Consider the following 23,378-nt stretch of genomic DNA (forward strand, 5'->3'; position numbering starts at 1 on the left):
TGGTGTTTGTAGTAGCTATCATGTAGCTTTATATATGAATCAGTACTCTTTGTTTATGCTTAAAATTTTGTATAGATTTTGCAAGTAAAGCAGTTTTAGAGTATTGGTTTTGACAGCCACACAACCTCAGTCTTCTTTTTGGCAATGCAATTTCAAGGTATATCTTTAAAATTTTAATCTAAGAATTATTCATCTATAAGGGATGTTGAAAAGACAATCAAAATCTTTCATTCTGATTATTAAAAGAAAGTGAGGGCTTCCCTGGTGGCGCGGTGGTTGAGAGTCCGCCTGCCGATGCAGGGGACACGGGTTCGTGCCCCGGTCCGGGAAGATCCCACATGCCGCAGAGCGGCTGGGCCCGTGAGCCATGGCCGTTGAGCCTGCGCGTCCGGAGCCTGTGCTCTGCAACGGGAGAGGCCACAACAGTGAGAGGCCCACGTACCACAAAAAAAAAAAAAAAGAAAGTGAAATTCTATTTTAAAACCCTAAAGAAGAAATTATGTTAAGTATCTTCTTCCAGTTGTTCTAATATTTAAGTTTCCTGAGCCGTTAGGAAGTTCTTCTTTGTATCTTTTTTTTTTTTTTTTTTTTTTGCGGTACGCGGGCCTCTCACTGTTGTGGCCTCTCCCGTTGCAGAGCACAGGCTCCGGACGCGCAGGCTCAGCGGCCACGGCTCACGGGCCCAGCCGCGCCGTGGCATGTGGGATCCTCCCAGACCGGGGCACGAACCCGTGTCCCCTGCATCGGCAGGCGGACTCTCAACCACTACGCCACCAGGGAAGCCCTCTTCTTTGTATCTTATCTAAATATAGAACTCTTTGTTGTAGTTCAGAGTCATCTATTAAAATCAAGGACAGTTGGTCAGGATGTCAGTTTCACATTAATTAATGAATCCTTAATATAAAGTCATTTTGAAGTGGTTCAAGCTGCACTGTTAAGGGGATGGAATTAAAACTTGTTCAGTGTCTTTTTTCCAGATTTCCATGAGAAAAAAATTAACTTTTCACAGTTGCTATCCTTCTTTCTTAGCCCAGTCAGATTAAAGATGACATTCAGCCTAGTTGTCTTCAGACTTTCAGAAGCAGTTTTTCTTAGATGGGATCAGTAGTTTCTTTAGGCCCAAGTGCCATTAGAAAGCTTAACCAATGACAGCCAAGAGTGGGGAGGAAAAAGAGAATAAGGCGAGGGGAAAATCGAGGAAAGATGGGAAAAGAAATGGGGAGTGAATGAAGTAGACTAAGGTTGATGGTGCTAGGGCGTCACCAGCAGTTATATCAGGTGCCACGTGGTACATCCCGCATCCTGGACCAGAAAGCGAGCCGACTGAAAATGGGAATTAAATTAATTTTAGGGCCTGCTTGGGTCTCTTGCTACTGTCTGTGTTGCCTGACGTTCAGACTGGTGCTTGTCAGACACTAACATCCACATTTGAAGCAGTATGTTGGTCATTATCTACCTGTTAAGGACTCTGGCAGAAAATTGTGAGGGATTTCAAAGCAGCATAAAAACCAGTGAACCTAGTTCTTAGACTCCTTAGTTGAGCAAGGTCACAGAAACCAATAAAGGAATAACACCTTGTCTGTCTCCTGAAGTGCCTCTTAAACTTTTCTACCCAAGTACTTCTGACTGTAGCGGTGATATGAAATGGGGACCTCCGAGACTAATAATATGATCCTGAAGTTTCTTTGAAGTCATTATCTTGCAGATCCATGCAAGGATTACATTCTGTTCCATAATGGGTCTGTGTTTCTTTTAATAATAAAACAACATCCTACCACCTCCCACACATACAAAAATCTTTGATGCTCAGGAGGGTGCACTGTTCTTATGGTAGCATCAGAGATCCCCCTCCCCCTACCACGTGCGCACGCATGCGTGCGTGCACACACACACTCTCTCTCTCTCTCTGACACATTTCACACCCAGCGCACATTCCCAGCAGTGATATGGGAAGCAGGCACAACGTGTAGCATTTGGTGGTCTAGGCTACACTGGTGATGGCACTTTGGACCTTTTGGTGAATTTGAAAGCTCCCTTTATAAATTATATTAGTCACTGATTACATTGCATAGACTTACCACAATAACCCTTTGCTCAGTTCTGACAGCAAACCTTTGTGAGCAGAGACTTGGGGTGTGATTCTAGTCTACAGCTCCTCAGGGCATGTTAGACCCTATAAAACCATCTGATCTTCACAGCTTTCTCTGAGCTGACTGGGTCAGGCATTCCTCTTTTCCCTGAACACACAAATACAGTATTCTTTCTCCTCCAAAGTCATTCTACCCAAGTAAGTTCTCCGTAAGGATGCTTGGAAATTTTAAGTAATTCATGTACAATGTTAAACACAGTTCCTTACGTATGGTAAGCAGTCAATGGATGTTAGCTACTGTTTTGTTGTTGCAACTATCATTATTACAATATATGCCTACTAGCAACCTTTAGGCACGGAAAGTGAGACTTGGAGGTTGCATATTCAAAACAGATGGCTGATCAATAATTTGAGGTCTTGAGTTGTGAATATGTAACACCTTTCTAAAACTAAGGAGTATATACTGCTTGCTTTATGATTAAAGAAAATGGCATAACTTAAATTCTTGAGCAAGATATTTAAAAATAAAGCCATTAACTCTGAAAACTGATTTTAGTTTCACATTATTTAGCAATGTGGTGAGTACATAGTGTTCTGTGGAGGAATAGTGCCTAGCAGGGGACCTAGTTCATACTGCTTATACGTGTTTGAATGAATCTTGATAGGTTGAGACCTCATTATAGAGACCTGAATATATATACATGCCTGGTTAAGCAAGACATTTGAATGTTATTTAATGTTCAGTGAGAAGCCATTTCAGAATTTTGAACAGGGAAGTGATGTAATCCATTGCCTGCCTTAGACTGGAAGGAAATGTGCAAAAGGTTATATTTGATAACAGGGCTATGGTAAATTTCTTCTACTTTTCTGAAGTTTCTAAGAACACATCCTTTTTAAAGTTTCTGGAGCACACTTCCAAAGATGATGGTGGCTCTCTATGGGGAGCTTGGGAATGGGGGTGGGGGCAGTGTATTTGAATCTGGGAGGGGTAACATAAGTACTTTGAATGAGAGCCCCCAAGGAATTGTCCTTCAAGAAAATCACTGTTTTAGGGAATCCTTAAGTATCAGAATCGTAGATTATAGAGCTAAATTTAACCTAGAGGTCCTCAGATCTCACCTTCGTGTTATGGATGAGATCAAGTGAATTCCTCAAGGCTCTTAACCCAGAACTTCTGATTCCTAGTCCACTGCTGTCTCTAATATACGATACATTAAAGTTTTAGAGGATCGCTTCTTGGCCTTTTGGCTAAGATCACGTGTAAAGTTGTAGAGGAAACTATAGGCAAACAGACTCTTAGGGAGGACTGGCCTTATATAGCTTCATCTTTCCTGCCCCAACAAGCCTGAATGTTTTCATGCCATCTTGCTATACATTTAAAATTGTACCACTTAGATATTCGTGTAGGTTAATAAGTATAAGAATGAAAATAAAAATCTCACCATCCCAGAGGCAAAGCACTAAAACATTTTGTTACATTTTCTCACCAGTCTTTTAAAAATATATGTATTTTAAAAATTAAGATTCTATTGTTTTATAGCTTGTTTTTTTTAAAATTTAATATATCCAGACATTTACTTATATACCTAAACCTTGCGTGAATACATCATTTAAAATGCTTATGTAGTAACATTTCATTGAATTCATGTGTCAAAACATGTATAATTAAACCTCTATTGTTAGATAGTAAGATAGTTCTCAGTTTTTCAAGCATGCTGCTATTTTATGAATGCACATGGCTCTCGGAGGAAGCCTTTTGGTCATTCACACAATAATATGAGTTAGTTAAATATCTATGTTTTCTTTTTACCACCTAGCTGAGAGCAGCTAATTTTGAGAGTGGAGGTTGTGATTTGGCATGTAGCACAATAAGCGGAGGAAAGATGGGTAGGAGCTGGTGTGAAGGGTATAGTTGTACACAGGCCTTGTGAAGCCCAGAATACGGTAGGTGCAGGGATAAGGAAGGAGGTTGCTGAAGTGGAGTAATTTCAGTATTTTGCATAGAAATGGCTCTTTTTCTGATCCATATGACCTTTGCTTCAAGACTTAAAACTCGAGCTGTGTTATGAGTTTTTTTGGTTCTCCAACACAGTAGATTCACTAAGTATTGGTTAAAAGGCTGGGGCGCCTGAGCACCACTTCCACTTATTATTGTCCAAGTTCCAATCTAACTACTTAAAACCTTTTCAACATGATTGTTGTGAGTTTTGGGCTACCTGCAGACAAATAATAAGCGTGTTTTGTCAGTTTAATGGAAATGAAAGGGCAGATATATTCAGGCTTAGTGACTAATTGAATGTCATTAGGAAAGGACAAGAAGACATCAAACATGACTTAAGAGCTAAAAGCCTCAAAAATGGTGAAATGAGGAGTTATTCCTGATTTGTGAAGAAAACTGAAAGATGACACCTGAAAACTCGTATTACATTTCAGGAACTTGTGCTGGTGAGAGATAGGGATAACACAGATAAAACTGTAATTTGGATATATTCTAAAAGCCCTCATCTTAGCCAGTAGTTTCAGTTGTGGCTTAAAACACCATATCTATCTGTACTTCCGAATAATAAAATGGGTAAATTTGCATTTCACATCCTCCTTCTTTAGTTGAAAACAATTGATTATTTAGGAGAGGGATCATACTATAACTAGGTCCTAGTTCTGCTTCTGGTTTACTATATGACATTGGACAAGGCATTTCACCTCTCTGGTTTCTAGTCTGTAACTCAAAGGATAATTAATACTGGTTTAGATAATTTTTGAAGTTCCTTCTGAAACCTAGAGTCTTTATTTCTAAAACAAAAAATGACCCCTGAGATAAGGCTGTCTGTACATTCTCAAATTTGAAAAATTAAGCAAAATGTTCATCTAGTAGATTCATGTAACTTTTAAGTATAGCATCTTGAAGGTGTCCCTCTATCAACTAAAGAACAAATGTCTCAGTTTAATATATGACTGCATAAAAAAATGCAACCACAGTAGGTGACCAAAAGGATAAGTAACTTTCAGGAATTTTGAAAACCCAGTAGTATTTAGTATGTGCTCTCTCAGCATTAAAAAGGTCACCTTGCTAATACATGTTAATTTTGAGAGTTTAATTGACCTTTGGAATGTTAATATCAACCTTTTTTGGTGTGTTTAGAGGTTGGAGCAATCACGGAAGAAACTGAAGCCTGTGATTGGTGGAGTTTGGGTGCTGTCCTCTTTGAGCTTCTCACTGGCAAGGTAAGCAGTGACCTGGAGGTTTATTAACTTTATCCAGATGCTACCTTATTTCAAATTGAGAATATTTAGCCTTTGCCTTTAGTTTTTAGGTCAGGGACTAAGTAAGAAAACCTTGATACCAAAAAGGGGGGGTGCAGAAAAATGCATGTTTATCAAGGTGCCAGATTTTTTAAAAAGTTGAATTCTATTACATTGAATAAATTGATGGTAAAATTCTGTTATGTCACACTGTTAGTCCATAGCGAGATATAAGACTACACACTCTTTCTCTTCTTTTTCTATGAGTCAGTTTCAACAGAGTTAAATCTGTAAGGTTCATGTAAGGATTTAAATTCTCTGTATGTTTTAAATACCTGTCTGAAACCAGGAGGGAATTGTCATTTTAGAAAATTAATGTAGATATTAAAGGTAGTATTATCTTTTTTCTCAATACTGTAATTTTTCCCGTCCATTCTGGCTTAATGGAGAGTTATTGATCAGAGAGAATTTATACCCTCTCTGATCAATAACTTTTAAGTAAGATATTTGAGGTTAATAGTTGATAGATTTTAATTGAGTATTGTGCAGATTGCCTCCTGGGATGAAAACAGAGGAAATGAACAGTCATACCTTTGTAAGTAGTCATCTACCTTAAATATGTAGTTAATACTGAGCGCCTAACATGGTTGTGGAATACACGTCACCTATACATACATTTAAACCATAAAGTGCTATACATATATAAAGCATTATTATTAACAAATTTTCAACTTTGAAGGTTTTTAAGAACACTAAAAAATTTGAGATATCAAATCCCATTTTAGTTTTTGGGTATAATGGAAGTTTTTCTATTATGAGCCACCCTCTTTATAACTAAGGGAAAAGGGTGAGTGGCCTAAGCTTATGATGTGATTTTGATGACTGCCTGTATTTCAGTTAGAGTTCTGTGGGCTCATAGCCCATGTCCTAAACTGCTTAGAGGGTACTGTGGTGATTACTGCACCTCCAGTTAAGGTGGTTGTTGAGCTTTCTGTATTTGCTGTCCATAAACCCTGTGATGGAACAGAATATGATGTTGTTTGGGATAAGAAGTGTACCTGATTGATTGTTTCAGACTCTGGTTGAGTGCCATCCAGCAGGAATAAATACTCACACTATTTTGAACATGCCAGAATGTGTCTCTGAAGAGGCTCGCTCACTCATTCAACAGGTAATTTAATTGAACTATTGGCCAAGTATATCAGCCATGCAAATTAGCAGAGCCCACAGCTCCAAAACCTTAAAGAAATTAGTTTCAGACAAGAAGGACCCTTTACTAATTACAAATTCAGAACTAGTACTGTATATCTTTAGGCTTCTACTATTATCTGAGTATTGGTGATGTCAGAGAGAATAGGTAAAGCTTGTTGGTTTTATTTATTTATTTATTTATCTATCTATCTATCTATTTATTTATTTAAAATCCAGGCTAATGTTTAGTCAGTTCCATATACCTGTGTAGGTGTGAGATTTAAGTATTGGTTTTAGCTGGTCTGGAGCTGCTCTATTACATTTTGTAACCATATGTGAATGGCTATGTTCTTTTCTTTACTTTTTTTTTTTTTTAACTTTTTAAAGAGTTTATTCCTTAGAGCTAGTCTCGAGATAGTATATGGTGAATGGCTATATTTATAAACGTAGGAATGGGCTACTTAGGAGAGAAGTGGTAGAAAATCTTGCCAAGTTAGATCACTTGTAGATCCATTCATGGAACTTGAATATTGGTGTCAGTTGGTGTATTTCTGGTGGCTTTGAAGAAAGAGACTATTGATAATTAAAGTTCAGTATCCCAGAGGTAGGCTTGGAACTCTAGTGAGCTCCTTAAATTGATTCGCCATGTGTAAAATGTTCACCTAGTTTTGAAGAGCAAGTTTTGTTGAGTACACTGAGGGTTGTTACATTGAGGTGTGATAGGCTCACAGCAAATCAGCAAGAATTGTCAGGACTGTGACCCCCTATGCTTTTGGGAAAATATCAAGGGAAAAGTTATTTGAAAAAGATGAAGAACTAAAATTTTTGTTTAATGAAACATGAATTAGTTTTTAAATCAGGGAAAACAAAATTTGTAAAAAAAAAAAGAAAGAGAAAAGGGGAGGGGAGAATATATTAAGAAGAGTATTACCTAGTATTCTCTTGAGCTGTGATTTTTGTTCCATTCAATGAATATATGTAAGGCATAGTGTCATAAGCTACAAACTTGAGATTCACAAATAATTATATCACAGATGGATTTAATAAAGGCTATCAGAGAGGTTTAAAAAAATACTTTGGCGAGTCAGGATAAAGAGGTGTAATAATTGATGCAGTGGTGGTATTAGGAAAGTTTTTGTGTAGTGAGTGTTATTTTTGCGGACCTTAGCCAGAATTTTGGCATTGCAAGTTTGGATGTGGGAGAATAACTGGGTGGAATGAAAAGCTTGAACAAAGGCAAGGAAGGAGTCAGAAAGACTCAATTTGGGAAATCAAAAGTTTGGTTTATCTAGAGTACAAGGATGAATATAGGGATGAGTAAGTAGATGAGAATGGAAAGAGAAATTGGGGCTCTCTTATCATGAACACCAGGGGAGAATGATAGTATTTAATTCAGTAAAAAATTGACATTTGGAGTTTTTGTGCACAAGAGTGAAAGGATCAGAGTCGTGCTTCAGGAAGATTAATTTGCCCAGACTCTGTAAAATCTAAAGAAACATAATCAGGTTGGAAATAGTGAGATGAGAGTACCCTGAGCACTTTGTAAAAGGATTAAGAGGTAATGCAAAGATACATAAAACATTTCATTCTAATGAGCAAAAAGGACAGCTCCTCATTTGATTTCATATTCTTTGTTGTGGCACAGCAAGGTAAATTCAAAGTATTTTTTTTGGCTATTAATTTAAGGAAGGCTAGCAACTGCTATTTTTTGTTTCTCTTTCTTAAAGAAGTAGTCATTATTATATAATATTGAGAATAGAATTCCCCACATTAATTAATAAAGGTCTGTTACTCCTGTCTATCAGAATTTATATTGTAAAGGAGTCTGAGCTTAAGATATGTTAAGTTCCCAAATACAGATATGTATAGCTTATATAGTTAAAGCAGCATTCTGTCATTGGTCTGCCTAAGGAAACTACCACTCATGTTGAGGAAACATCATCAGGAAAGGGAAAAGGGGTCTCTTGGCATGATTAGCAATTTGTCATTTTGACTTTCCTCTTCCACTACCTCATGGTTCATAAAGGTTATTTTAAAAAATCACAAAATGATTTATGTGGAAAGAATTATTTCACTTTGAGGAGATTTTCCCCTTTGGTCTTTTCAGCTCCTTGCTTTCTTCCTAGATTTCATAACTCCCTGTACCCATGGTTTAGTCATCTCAGTCCAAGTGAATGGTGCTAAAGTAAACATAGTTACATTTTAAATGCAGTTTTAAAAAAAGATATTTACAGTTTACAGATCCTCAGAGCATGGATGTTTGTACTTCCCAGTGTACATTTAGTTCTTTATGACACAATTGCTTTGTCAGTTGAAAGATATTATATGAGAAAAAGACCTTCAAAACAAATTTCTGTGCCTCCAATGCTCAGCTTTATTGCCTATTCTTTAGGAGAAAGGAGGTTGGCAGTGACTGTCTTGGTTTTGCCACTGGCTAACACATTCTTTTAGCAGTAGAATCTTTGTGTGATCTCTCAGAAGGCCTGGGAGAGTATTTAAAATGGCAGAATAAACAAGACAGTCATGGGTAAACAATTATATTTTTGCTTGTAGATTTACACTTGCAAAATTATAGAAGAGTCCATGAACTAAGGTAAACTGACTTTAGTAAAAGTCAAAATATGAACTTTTATTGGAATTTCATAGTGAGGTCATGTTTTGGAAAGAATGGGGGCGGGAAAGCCAATTTTAACAAGAAAGAAGGAACTTATATGTTTATATGTTTCCTGAAATATTAAAAAATATGCTATAGTTATAGTTAATTCTTACCAATGTTTGATATTTTAGATTTGTATTCAGATGTTTAATGCCTTCCACATTTCAATCAGTGGACATGACTTGTCTGATTTTGAAAATGGATTTGATACGTTTAGGATATGCTTATGCTGTTTGTTTTATAATAGCAGCTTTTCTCTTAACACAGTTTAGCAACTTCTAATATAAAAATTCTTTGAGCAGTTCACTTTAATAAAAAGTAGGCATTTTGAATGCTAGATACAGTAATTTCAAGTGAAAAGACTGTGAGTACAGTCTTTTGAAGTATATGCTTCACTCCCCTTGTGGATTTGGTGATATCAAAGTGAAGTAATAGATTCTTGGCATTTGCAGGTCACGCACTCATAAAGCAGTGTAATGTTGTGATTAAGAGCAGGGATTCTGGAGACTGAATACCTGAATTCAGATCATATCCTTGCTACCTACTACCTATATGATCTTAAACAAGTTATTTAATTTCTCTGAGTCTCTGTTTTCTCATCTATAAAACAGAGATATTTATAGTAACTATTCATAGAGTTGTTGTGAGTTCAGTGAATTAACCTATGTTAAGTAATTAGAATAATGCCTGTCACACAGTAAGCGTCACATAAATGTTTTGTATTATTATTGATAAGGCAGCATTGAAAGCTCACGACATGTAGTAATTTATAATTTGATGAAGCATATAGTTGAATTATAGTATAGGGCTGCTAACATGAGAGTGATACAACTGCTGGTGATACAGGTTGAAAAGGTCTAAAAAGTAGTGGATTGGCACATAATAGGAAATCAACTGATGCTTTTATATAAATGATTAATTATTAGTGAATAATAGAAATATAGAAATAAAGGAAAAAGAAGAAATAAAAGTTTAGGTTTGATTTGAATAGTGGGATTTCCTGTAGGTATAGAACCATTAATGTAATCATCCACATATTTCAGTTGCAGTTGACTAAATTCTGTGGAAAAAATTATATGCTATAGGAATATTCTCAAATTTGAATGGCTATAGCCATATGAAAAAGTTGGAAAAGTCTCTTCTCAAAAAAAGAAATTATAAAGTTGGACAGAATTGGCAAAAATAACCATCTTTGTGCTCTGGAAATTGATCAGAGGGATGCAACAATCTGGAAAGTACTTATGCTTGAAAAATAGCTGAACTTTGGGAATGAATTGTGGGACTCTGTGGCATACTTGCCTGGGGCTACTTGCATTCTCTCTTCCCTGCTTGGCCAGGTGAGAAGGTTCTTCCAGGTTGGGGTAGGCCATGAAGACCAGCACTGAGGCTGTATGCACGTGCAGGGAAAGATCTCAGTGGAAAGTAAAAACAAGGACAGACTTGAAAGTGGCCTAAATTTTGAATGTGTTCTCCTGCCCACTGGCATAGGATGGAAGCTTTAGTAGCTAAGGTATTTGAATGCACCCCCTTTTCAGTCACTGGTTGACCACTAAGCTATGCAGACACAGTAGTGACCCTTAGGAAACCAAGCTTAAAAAAGGAAAACTTAAAACTTTTTTCTTAAAAAAGAAAAAAGGAATGAGCAGAGATATCAACCTCTGCTTGTTACAGTGGGGTGGGGGAAGCAGATTTACAGATCTAGCTGAACAAGTTATCAAACAAAGAATAAACCAACCAACAGCAATTGATAACAGTGTTCTTGAGAAAAAAATAAAAGACTCCAGAGTCACTAAAATATATTATCAAAAATGTTTCATTTTCAGCAAAATATTGTAAGATATCCACAGAAACAAGGTAGTATGATCCATAGGCAGGGAAAAAAACAGTCAATAGAAATTACTCTGAGTGTCCCCAGATTTTTGGGTTTAATAAAGACTTCAAAGCAGTTATTATAAAAATGTTCAAAGAATTAAAGGAAAATAAAACAATAATGAATCAATAAATAGAGATTCTCAATAAGGAGATAGAAATTATATTAAAAGGAAAAAAAGAACCAAATAGAAATTCTCAAGTTGAAAAGTACAATAATTGAAGTGAAGAATTAAGTAGGGGAAAATAAATTCACTGGAGCATCTCAACATGATAGTAAATTACCCAATCTGAAAAACAGATAAAAAAATTTGAAGAAAAATGAACAGGGATAAAGAGACCTGTAAGATGATATTAAATATACCAATATACATATAATGGGAGTTCCAAAAAGAGAACATAGGGAAAGGGGCAGCAAAAAATGTTTAAGAAACAATGGCTGGAAACATCCTAAATTTGATGAAGAACTTTGAGATGCATCCAAGAAGCTTAGTGGACCTTATGTGGAAGAATACAAAGAGATCCACATAGAGACGTTGTAGTCCAATTGTTGAAAGACAAAAACAAAGAGAAAAATTTTGAAAGGAGCCAAAGAAAAACAACTCATTGTATCCAAGGGAACATTGTGATGTCTGACTTCTCATCAAAAACAATGGAAGAGAGGTAGGAGAAGATGGTGGAAGAGTAAGACGCGGAGATCACCTTCCTCCCCATAGATACATCAGAAGTACATCTACACATGGAACTGCTCCTATAGAACACCTACTGAACACTGACAGAAGACCTCAGACCTCCCAAAAGGCAAGAAACTCCCCACATACCTGGGTAGGGCAAAAGAAAAAAGAATAAACAGAGACAAAAGAATAGGGACGGGACCTGCACCAGTGGGAGGGAGCTGTGGAGGAGGAAAGTCTCCACACACTAGGAAGCCCCTTCGCGGGTGGAGACTTGGGGTGGCAGGGGGGGAGCTTTGGAGCCACAGAGGAGAGCACAGCAACAGGGGTGCGGGGGGCAAAGCGGAGAGATTCCCGCACAGAGGATCAGTGCCAACCAACACTCCCCAGCCCGAAAGGCTTGTCTGCTCACCCGCCGGGGCAGGCGGGAGCTGGGAGCTGAGGTTCGGGCTTCAGAGGTTGGATCCCAGGGAGAGGACTGAGGTTGGCTGCATGAACACAGCCAGAAAGGGGCTAGTGCACCACAGCGGGCCGGGAGGGAGTCCGGGAAAAAGTCTGGAGCTGCCGAAGAGGCAAGAGACTTTCTCTTCCCTCTTTGTTTCCTGGTGCACGAGGAGAGGGGATTAAGAGCGCTTCTTAAAGGAGCTCCAGAGATGGGCGCGAGCCGCGGCTAGCAGTGCAGACCCCAGAGACGGGCCTGGGACGCTAAGGCTGCTGCTGCTGCCACCATGAAGCCTGTGTGTGAGCACAGGTCACTCTCTACACCTTCCCTCCCGGGACCCTGTGCAGCCCGCCATTGCCAGGGTCCCGTGATCCAGGGACAACTTCCCCGGGAGAACGCACGGCGTGCCTCAGGCTGGTGTAATGTCGTGCTGGCCTCTGCTGCCACAGGCTCGCCCCACATCCGTACCCCTCCTCCCCTGGCCTGAGTGAGCCAGAGCCCCCGAATCAGCTGCTCCTTTAACCCTGTCCTGTCTGAGCGAAGAACAGACGCCCTCAGGAGACCTACATTCAGAGGCGGGGCCAAATCCAAAGCTGAACCCCGGGAGCTGTGCGAACAAAGAAGAGAAAGGGAAATCTCTCCCAGCAGCCTCAGAAGCAGTGGATGAAAGGTCCACAATCAACTTGATGTACCCTGCATCTGTGGAATACCTGAATAGACAACGAATCATCCCAGGTGGACTTTGGGAACAAGATATATTATTTTTTCCCCTTTTCCTCTTTTTGTGAGAGTGTATGTGTATGCTTCTGTGTGAGATTTTGTCTGTATAGCTTTGCTTTCACCATTTGTCCTAGGATTCTGTCCGTTCATTCTTTTTTCTTTAAAAATTTTTTTTCATAATAATTATTTTTTATTTTAATAACTTTATTTTATTTTATCTTTATTTGATTTTATCCTCTTTCTTCCTTCCTTCCTTCCTTCCTTTCTTTCTTTCTGTCTGTCTGTCTGTCTGTCTTATTTTTTCTCCCTTTTTTCTGAGCTGTGTGGATGAAAGGCTCTTGGTGCTCCAGCCAGGAGTCAGTGCTGTGCCTCTGAGGTGGGACAGCAAACTTCAGGACACTGGTCCACAAGAGACTCCCAGCTCCATGTAATATCAAACGGTGAAAATTTCCCAGAGATCTCCATCTCAACACCAAGACCCAGCTTCACTCAACGACCAGCAAGCTACACTGCTGGACACCCTATGCCAAACAACTACCAAGACAGGAACACATCCCCATCCATTAGCAGAGAGGCTGCCTAAAATCATAATAAGTCCACAGACACCCCAAAACACACCACCAGAAGTGGACCTGCCCACCAGAAAGACAAGATCCAGCCTCATCCACCAGAACACAGGCACTAGCCCCCTCCACCACGAGGCCTACACAATGCGCTGAACCAACCTTAGCCACTGGGGATAGACACCAAAAACAACGGGAACTACGAACCTGCAGCCTGGGAAAAGGAGACCCCAAACACAGTAAGATAAGCAAAATGAGAAGACAGAAAAACACACAGCAGATGAAGGAGGAAGGTAAAAACCCACCAGCCCTAACAAATGAAGAGGAAATAGGCAGTCTACCTGAAAAAGAATTCAGAATAATGATAGTAAAGATGACCCAAAATCTTGGAAATAGAATAGAGAAAATGCAAGAAACATTGAACAAGGACCTAGGAGAACTAAAGAGGAAACAAGCAATGATGAACAACACAATAAATAAAATTAAAAATACTCTAGAAGGGATCAATAGCAGAATAACTGAGGCAGAAGAACGGATAAGTGACCTGGAAGATAAAATAGTGGAAATAACTACAGAGCAGAATAAAGATAAAAGAATGAAAAGAACTGAGGGCAGTCTCAGAGACCTCTGGGACAACATTAAACGCACCAACATTTGAATTATAGGGGTCCCAGAAGAAGAAGAGAAAAAGAAAGGGACTGAGAAAATATTTGAAGAGATTATAGTTGAAAACTTCCCTAATATGGGAAAGGAAATAGTTAATCAGGTCCAGGAAGCACAGAGAGTCCCACACAGGATAAATCCAAGGAGAAACACACCAAGACACATATAAATCAAACTATCAAAATTAAACACAAAGAAAACATATTAAAGGCAGCAAGGGAAAAACAACAAATAACACACAAGGGAATCCCCATAAGGTTAACAGCTGATCTTTCAGCAGAAACTCTGCAAGCCAGAAGGGAGTGGCAGGACATATTTAAAGTGATGAAGGAGAAAAACCTACAACTAAGATTACTCTACCCAGCAAGGATCTCATTCAGATTTGATGGAGAAATTAAAACCTTTACAGACAAGCAAAAGCTGAGAGAGTTCAGCACCACCAAACTAGCTTTACAACAAATGCTAAAGGAACTTCTCTAGGCAAGAAACACAAGAGAAGGAAAAGACCTACAATAACAAACCCAAAACAACTAAGAAAACGGTAATGGGAACATACATATCGATAATTACCTTAAATGTAAATGGATTAAATGCTCCCACCAAAAGACATAGACTGGCTGAATGGATACAAAAACAAGACCCATATATATGCTGTCTACAAGAGACCCACTTCAGACCTAGGAACACATACAGACTGAAAGTAAGGGGATGGAAAAAGATATTCCATGCAAATGGAAATCAAAAGAAAGCTGGAGTAGCAGTTCTCATATCAGACAAAATAGACTTTAAAATAAGGACTATTACAAGAGACAAAGAAGGACACTGCATAATGATCAAGGGATCAATCCAAGAAGAAGATAAAACAATTGTAAATATTTATGCACCCAACATAGGAGCACCTCAATACGTAAGGCAAATACTAACAACCATAACAGGGGAAATCGACAGTAACACATAGAAGGGGACTTTAACACCCCACTTACACCAATGGACAGATCATCCAAAATGAAAGTAAATAAGGAAACACAAGCTTTAAATGATACATTAAACAAGATGGACTTATTGATATTTATAGGACATTCCATCCAAAAACAACAGAATACACATTTTTCTCAAGTGCTCATGGAACATTGTCCAGGATAGATTATATCTTGGGTCACAAATCAAGCCTTGGTAAATTTAAGAAAATTGAAATCGTATCAAGTATCTTTTCCGACCACAATGCTATACAACTAGATATCAATTACAGGAAAAGATCTGTAAAAATACAAACACATGGAGGCTAAACAATACACTTCTTAATAACCAAGAGATCACTGAAGAAATCAAAGAGGAAATAAAAAAATACCTAGAAACAAATGACAATGAAAACATGACGACCCAAAACCTATGGGACGCAGCAAAAGCAGTTCTAAGAGGGAAGTTTATAGCAATACAATCCTACCTTAAGAAACAGGAAGCATCTCAAATAAACAACCTAACCTTGCACCTAAAGCAGTTAGAGAAAGAAGAACAAAAAAACCCCAAAGTTAGCAGAAAGAAAGAAATCATAAAGATCAGATCAGAAATAAATGAAAAAGAAATGAAGGAAACGATAGCAAAGATCAGTAAAACTAAAAGCTGTTTCTTTGAGAAGATAACCAAAATGGATAAACCATTAGCCAGACTCATCAAGAAAAAAAGGGAGAAGACTCAAATCAATAGAATTAGAAATGAAAAAGGAGAAGTAACAACTGACACTGCAGAAATAGAGATATAGAGATATACCATGTTCTTGGATTGGAAGAATCAACATTGTGAAAATGACTCTACTACCCAAAGCAATCTACAGATTCAATGCAATCCCTATCAAACTACCACTGGCATTTTTCACAGAACTAGAACAAAAAATTTCACAATTTGTATGGAAACACAAAAGACCCCGAATAGCCAAAGCAATCTTGAGAAAGAAAAATGGAGCTGGAGGAATCAGGCTCCCTGACTTCAGACTATACTACAAAGCTACAGTAATCAAGACAGTATGGTACAGGCACAAAACCAGAAATATAGATCAATGAAACAGGAGAGAAAGCCCAGAGATAAACCCACACACATATGGTCACCTTATCTTTGATAAAGGAGGCAAGAATATACAATGGAGAAAAGACAGCCTCTTCAATAAGTGTTGCTGGGAAAAGTGGACAGGGACATGTAAAAGTATGAAATTAGAACACTCCCTAACACCAGACCCAAAAATAAACTCAAAATGGGTTAAAGACCTAAATGTAAGGCCAGACACTATCAAACTCTTAGAGGAAAACATAGGCAGAACACTCTATGACATAAATCACAGCAAGATCCTTTTTGACCCACCTCCTAGAGAAATGGAAATAAAAACAAAATAAACAAATGGGACCTAATGAAACTTCAAAGCTTTTGCACAGCAAAGGAAACCATAAACAAGGCCAAAAGACAACCCTCAGAATGGGAGAAAATATTTGCACATGAAGCAGCTGACAAAGGATTAATCTCCAAAATTTACAAGCAGCTCATGCAGCTCAATAACAGAAAAACAAACAACTCAATCCAAAAATGGGCAGAACACCTAAATAGACATTTCCCCAAAGAAGATATACAGATTGCCAAGAAATATATGAAAGTATGCTCAACATCATTAATCATTAGAGAAGTACAAATCAAAACTACAATGAGATATCATCCCACAGCAGTCAGAATGGCCATCATCAAAAAATCTGCAAACAATAAATGCTGGAGAGGGTGTGGAGGAAAGGGAACACTCTTGCACTGTTGCTGGGAATGTAAATTGATACAGGCACTATGGAGAACAGTATGGAGGTTCCTTAAAAAACTAAAAATAGAATTACCATACGACCCAGCAATCCCACTACTGGGAATATACCCTGAGAAAACCATAATTCAAAAAGAGTCATGTACCAAAATGTTCACTGCAGCTCTATTTACAATATGCAGGACATGAAAGCAACCTAAGTGTCCAGCAACAGATGAATGGATAAAGAAGATGTGTCACATATATACAATGGAATATTACTCAGCCATAAAAAGAAATGAAATTGAGTTATTTGTAGTGAGGTGGATGGACCTGGAGTCTGTCATACCGAGTGAAGTAAGTCAGAAAGAGAAAAACAAATATATGCTAACACATATATATGGAATCTAAGGGGGAAAAAAAAAAGGTCATGAAGCACCTAAGGGTAAGACAGGAATAAAGACACAGACCTAGTAGAGAATGGACTTGAGGATATGGGGAGGGGGAAGGGTAAGCTGTGACAAAGTGAGAGAGTGGCATGGACATATATACACTACCAAACGTAAAATAGGTAGCTAGTGGGAAGCAGCCGCATAGCACAGGGAGATCAGCTCGGTGGTTTGTGACCCCTCAGAGGGGTGGTATAGGGAAGGTGGGAGGGAGGGAAATGAAAGAGGGAAGAGATATGGGAACATTTGTATATGTATAACTGATTCACTTTGTTATAAGGCAGAAACTAACACACCATTGTAAAGCAATTATACTCCAATAAAGATGTTAAAAAAAAAAGGAAGACAGAAGACAGTGGAATGACATATTTAAAGTGTTGAAAGTAAGTAACCATCAGCCAAGATTTCTATATCCAGCAAAATTATCCTTCAAAAATGAAAATGAAATTAAGGAATTTCCAATTAAATATAGAGAATTCATTGTTAGCAGAGCTGTCTTACAAGAAATAATACAAGAAGTCCTTCAGCTGCAAGTTACCAGATAGTGACTCAAATTCATAGGAGGAAATGTAAAGTTCTGGAATGATAAATATGATTTAATAGAAAAGACTAAATATGTTTTTTCTCATTTCTCTGCTCAACTTCTTTCAAAAGACATAAGGTTGTACAAAGCAATACTTGTAACACTGTGCTGGTAGGTTTATAACCTATATAGATGTAACATATAGTATTTAATGACAGTAAAAGACAAAGGAGGACAGAAGGGATAGAACTATAGTGGAGCAAAATTTCTGCATTTCACTGGAATTAATCTGAAGTAGATTGTGATAAATTAAGAAGCATATTATAATCTTGACAGCACCCAGTAAAAAAAAATAGTAAAGGAAAATTAATAGAGGAACTGAAATAGTACAGTAAGAAGTATTTGACACAGAAGAAGGCAGTAAAGGGGAATGAAAAAAAGACAGTAGACGTAGAAAACAAGTAGCAAATTAACAAACGTAAACCTACCATGTCAATAATTACATTCAGTGTGAATGTCTAAACATGCCAAACAAAATGCAAAGATTGTTAACTGGATAAAAAAGAGATCCAACTATCTGTGTGCAAGAGGCACACTTAAATTAAAAACACAAATAGGTTGAAAGAAAAAGGATGGGAAATGATAAACCATGCAAACAGTGACCATAAGAGAGGTGAAGTGGTTCTATTAAATATCAGACAAAATACATGTGGAGACAAGAGAATTACCAGGGACTAAGATGTTTTATAATGATGAGAGGATCAATACATGGAAAGATATAACAATTATAAATGTTTATGCTCTAATAACAGCTTCAAAACGTATGAAGCAAAGTCTGATTGAATTGAAATAATAATCCAATAATAATAAATGGAGGCTTCAATACCCCATTCTTGATAATTAATAGAAAATCAGCAAGGATATAGAGAAGACTTGAACAACATTAGCAAACAACTCTGACATATATAGAACAATGATTGCAGAATACAATCTTATGCACATGGAACATTCCCCATGATAGATCACTTGCTATGCCATAAAACAACTTTCAATATTTAAAAGGATTGAAATTATACAGCATACTCTGACCATAACAACTTTTTGTTAGAAATCATCAACAGAAAGAGATCTGGTGAATCCATACCAGATATTTGGAAATTAAACAACACTCTTCTAAATAACCTGAGTCAAAGAAGAAATGCCAAGAGAAGCCAGAAATTGTTTTTAATGGAATGAAAACAAACACACGATATATCAAAATTTATAGGATGCAGCTACATCAGTTCTTGGGGAAAATTTATGGCTTTAGACATCTGTATAGGAAAAGAATGGTCTCAAATAAAAATCTCACCTTGTAACTGAGGAAGGTAGAAAAAGAAACTGTAAAAAGCAAAATAAATCCAAAGCAAGCAGAAGAAAGAAAGCAAGCAGAAATCAATGAAAGAGAAAATCTTCATTGGATAGAAGAGAAAAATAAGAGAAAAATTAAATCACAAGTTGGTTCTTTGAAAAGATCAGCAAAATTGGGAAAACTTTAGCTGAATTCAAAATGAATATGAAAAGCAAGGGACCTAGAGTATCCAAAACAATTTTGAAAGAGAACAAAGGAGTACTTACACTCCCAATTTCCAGTCAGTATAAAGCCACAGTAACTACTTAATTACTGTGGTATTAGAGCAAAGATAGGCAATATAGATCAATGGAATGGAATTGAGAGTTCAGAAATAAACTGTTACATTTATGGTCAATTGATTTTCAGTAAAGGTGCCAAGATAATTTGATGATGAAAAAATAATCTTTTCAACAAATGGTGCTGGGGAGGGAGGAGATATGGGAGCATATGTGTATGTATGGCTGGTTCACTTTGTTATAAAACAGAAACTAGCACACCATTGTAAAGCAATTATACTCCAATAAGGATGTTAAAAAAAAATGGTGCTGGGAAAATCAAATATTCACATGCTAAAACCAAAATGAACTAAGACCCTTAATTCATATCATATGCAAAAATTAACTCAAAATAGCTCATTAACCTATATGTGGGAGCTAAAACTGTAAAATCCTAAGAAAAAAATTGGAGAAAACCTTCATGACCTTGGGTTAGGAGAAGAATTATTAGGTATGACACCAAAACATGATCCATAAAAGAAAAAAAATGATAAAGTGGGCTTCATTAAAATGAAAAACTTTTGCATTTCAAAAGATACCAGTAAAAGAATGAAAAGACAAGCCACAGACTGGGACAAAATATATGCACATCATGCAACTGATAAAAGATTTGTTTTCAGAATGTGTAAAGAACCTTTTAACTCAGTAAGCAAACAGCTCAGTATAAAAATGGGCAAAGGTTCACCAAGGAGGCTATATAAATGGCTAAGAAGGATATGAAAAGATGCTCACCATCATTAGTCATTAGGGAATATAAATTAAAACCACAATAAGATACCACTAATACCCACTAGAAGGGCTGTAATAAAAAAGATAGTATCAATTATCGATGAGGGTGTAGAGAAACTGGAAGTCTCATACATTGCTGGCGGGAATGTAAAATGGTACAGATACTTTAGAAAAGTTTGGTAGTTTCTTAAAAAGCTAAACATAAACTTAACACAAGACCCACCAGTCCCATTCCCAGGAATGTCCTTAAGAGAAATACTTAACACAAGACCCACCAGTCCCACTCCTAGGAATGTCCTTAAGAGAAATGAAAATATGTGTCTGCAGGAAGTCATATATACTATTAATTATAGCTGCAACCTAGAAAGTCCATATGTCCATTAACTGGTGAATATATTAACAAGATGTGTTATATCCAAATAGTGGAATGCTGTTTAGAAATAAAAAGGAACAGACTGTTGATACATGCTACAACACGGATGAATCTCAAAAACATTATGCTAAGTAGAAGAAGGCAGCTGCAGGGCTTCCCTGGTGGCGCAGTGGTTGAGAGTCTGCCTGCCAATGCAGGGGACACGGGTTCGTGCCCCGGTCCGGGAAGATCCCACATGCCGCAGAGCAGCTGGGCCCGTGAGCCATGGCCACTGAGCCTGCACGTCCGGAGCCTGTGCTCCACAACGGGAGAGGCCACAACAGTGAGAGGCCCGCATACCGCAAAAATAAAATAAAATAAAATAAAAAAATAAATGAAGAAGGCAGCTGCAAAAGACAACATATTTTTATGATTTCATTTATACGAAATATCCAGAAAGGGCAAGTTTATAGAGAAAGAAAACAAATCAGTGGTTGCCTAGGGCTGGAGATGGAAATGCGGATTAACTGCAAACAGGATGAGGAAACTTTTTAGGGTGATCAAAGTGTTCTAAAACTGGATTGTGGTGAAAGTTGCACAACTCTTTAAATTTACTAAGAATCATTAAGTTGTACACTTACAACAGATAAATTTTATGCTATATAAATTATCCCTCAGTAAAGCTGTTAAAACAAAAATTTGGGGATGCATGAATGTCTTAAGACATTCTTTCAATATGCCCAGGGTCGTCTATAATTCTATATGACTACTTTTAGTTTCCCACACTTAACAAACCTATTGCGTGTAACATTTATTAACTTATTTTATACCTGATTCCTATTAGTGAAGAAGTCGAAACACATTTCACTCATTGTATCAAATTGTTCCATGTGAGTCAGCTATTTCAAAGAAAGCAGTTCTGGAATATGAATTGGCTTATTCGGACCTTAGGTAAAGTTTAGACCCAGTGCATATATAATTCACTAGGGGTTGAAAGACTTATTGTGCCTCCCAAACTTTCTCATCATGAAAGGAGTAACTGGATCTCTCAGAATTTGGTGCAATATCTAATTAATGTCATAATTGTACTTTTGGAGTAGGAAATTGATAGGTGTAACTATCCTATTGTACTATATGAGGATGAGAAACAAAGTGAATTACTCAAGGTCATATTTCACATCAGTTGAAAAGTCATAAACTCAGATATGTTCCCCACCACCCCACAGCTAGAGTGGTATCATAGACATAATTCCCTTTCAAGGAAATATAGTCAGTTGGCTGTCAGTCAAGTCCATTTGTTACTGGGGTTGAATTTAGAAGTTCTTTCCTTTCATATATTTTTCTTTTCCTTTGATTCTTTAGTTGGATTCCCACTATTCACTAAATCCTTCTTTTTTAGCTCTTACAGTTCAACCCTGTGGAGCGTCTTGGTGCTGGAGTTGCTGGTGTTGAAGATATCAAATCTCATCCATTTTTTACCCCTGTGGATTGGGCAGAACTAATGAGATGAACATAATGCAGGGTTCTCTGCACACGTTCTGATCTTCTCTATGACAGGCTTCTCCAGCACAGAGGTAGCTCTGCCTTACACTCAGTTATGGGGCACCAAGCATTGGGATGAAGATCTTTAGAGGAAATGGAGAAAGAAAAAGCCGGAGAGAGAAAATTCCTTTACAGTTACTGTCTGGACAAGATACTGGCTACATTTGCAAGGGGCTGTTATGTACAAACCTTTAACTGAGGTGTGGTCTTTATTTTATCTGCATTTAATGTTGCAGGTGAGTTGTAAACCCAGCTAAAAGAGGAATGCCCTTCAAGACCTTCCTCTGATATGAAGCTCCAAGTGTAGAATGAAGTGTTACTTGAAAGGAGGACCTTTACATGGCAGCTGACAGTGCTTTCTGCTAACCAGGATTGGTTTAATATGATCAAATTAATATTTGCTGAATAATATACTAAAAGTGCTTCATGAATAATGTCATCTGTGGAGCTTAAAAAGTGAGAAAAAAAGAATATACACATCATGTCTGATAGGAAAACTGAACCACGATGCTATATAATTAATGTATGTCAAATATGGTCCCATGGTCATTCTTTCTGAAGTCCACTTGAGAAGAAAACACTTCATGTTGTCAACTTCGTACTTTGTTGGTTGATACTGCTAACAGAAGGGTTCATATGAACACTCTCTCTTTCTCTCTCTCTCTCTCTTCATCTTTATTTTTTCACTTTCTACACCCTTTGTCTATTCTTTCATATTCTGTTCTTCCTACCCCTATTAATACATATGCAACAAAAAAGGGAAGGGAGTATTTATTTCCCCAAATTGTATCAACTTAATAAGAACTAAAGAATCATGTAAAATAAACGTGGTAAAAATTTAAATCTCTCTTTCATTTAATTGCTTAAGATTTTTTTTTTCAAAGGACTCTCTTCCTTTCATTTTGGAATGTTAGCAACTTCTGCTTCTTATTATGCTTGATTTCATTTTAGTTTTATGGCTTAGTATCCTAAGAACCAAAGGATCTCATCTAAATGGGATTGAATGGCAATCCTATTTTATTATGTATTGACAGGATTTCCAGATTTGACCTCCTAATCTACTTGACGTTGTGTAGAAAGAACATGAGTATTTATACATCTCCAAACTTTGTATTCGTTATTTCTTTCTGTTGCTAAGATAGCTCCTGTAGTCATGCATTGTTTACAACAATTTACAAAATTGTAAGTTAATGTCTGTTTTTTAAACTTTATCCAAAGAAGAAAGAATAAGTCACCATTTT

General features: G+C 37.4%; 1 protein-coding gene across 5 annotated transcripts in view; it reads left to right on the forward strand.

Moving 5' to 3' along the window:
- RPS6KC1 (ribosomal protein S6 kinase C1) overlaps positions 1-22,105 on the forward strand; it is a gene marked incomplete at both ends in the record, with an annotated part of 199,113 nt that extends 177,008 nt beyond the window's left edge. For all 5 annotated transcript variants that reach the window (XM_079724834.1, XM_079724836.1, XM_079724837.1 and 2 more), the window contains 3 exons: positions 5,229-5,311; positions 6,405-6,500; positions 21,995-22,105. In XM_079724834.1, the coding sequence (XP_079580960.1) occupies positions 5,229-5,311; positions 6,405-6,500; positions 21,995-22,105 (290 nt within the window). The remainder of the gene's footprint in view (positions 1-5,228; positions 5,312-6,404; positions 6,501-21,994) is intronic.
- Between the last annotated feature and the right edge of the window lie 1,273 nt (positions 22,106-23,378).

Source organism: Hyperoodon ampullatus (assembly GCF_949752795.1).
Source record: "Hyperoodon ampullatus genome assembly, chromosome: 2".
NCBI classification, from domain to species: Eukaryota; Metazoa; Chordata; class Mammalia; order Artiodactyla; family Ziphiidae; genus Hyperoodon; species Hyperoodon ampullatus.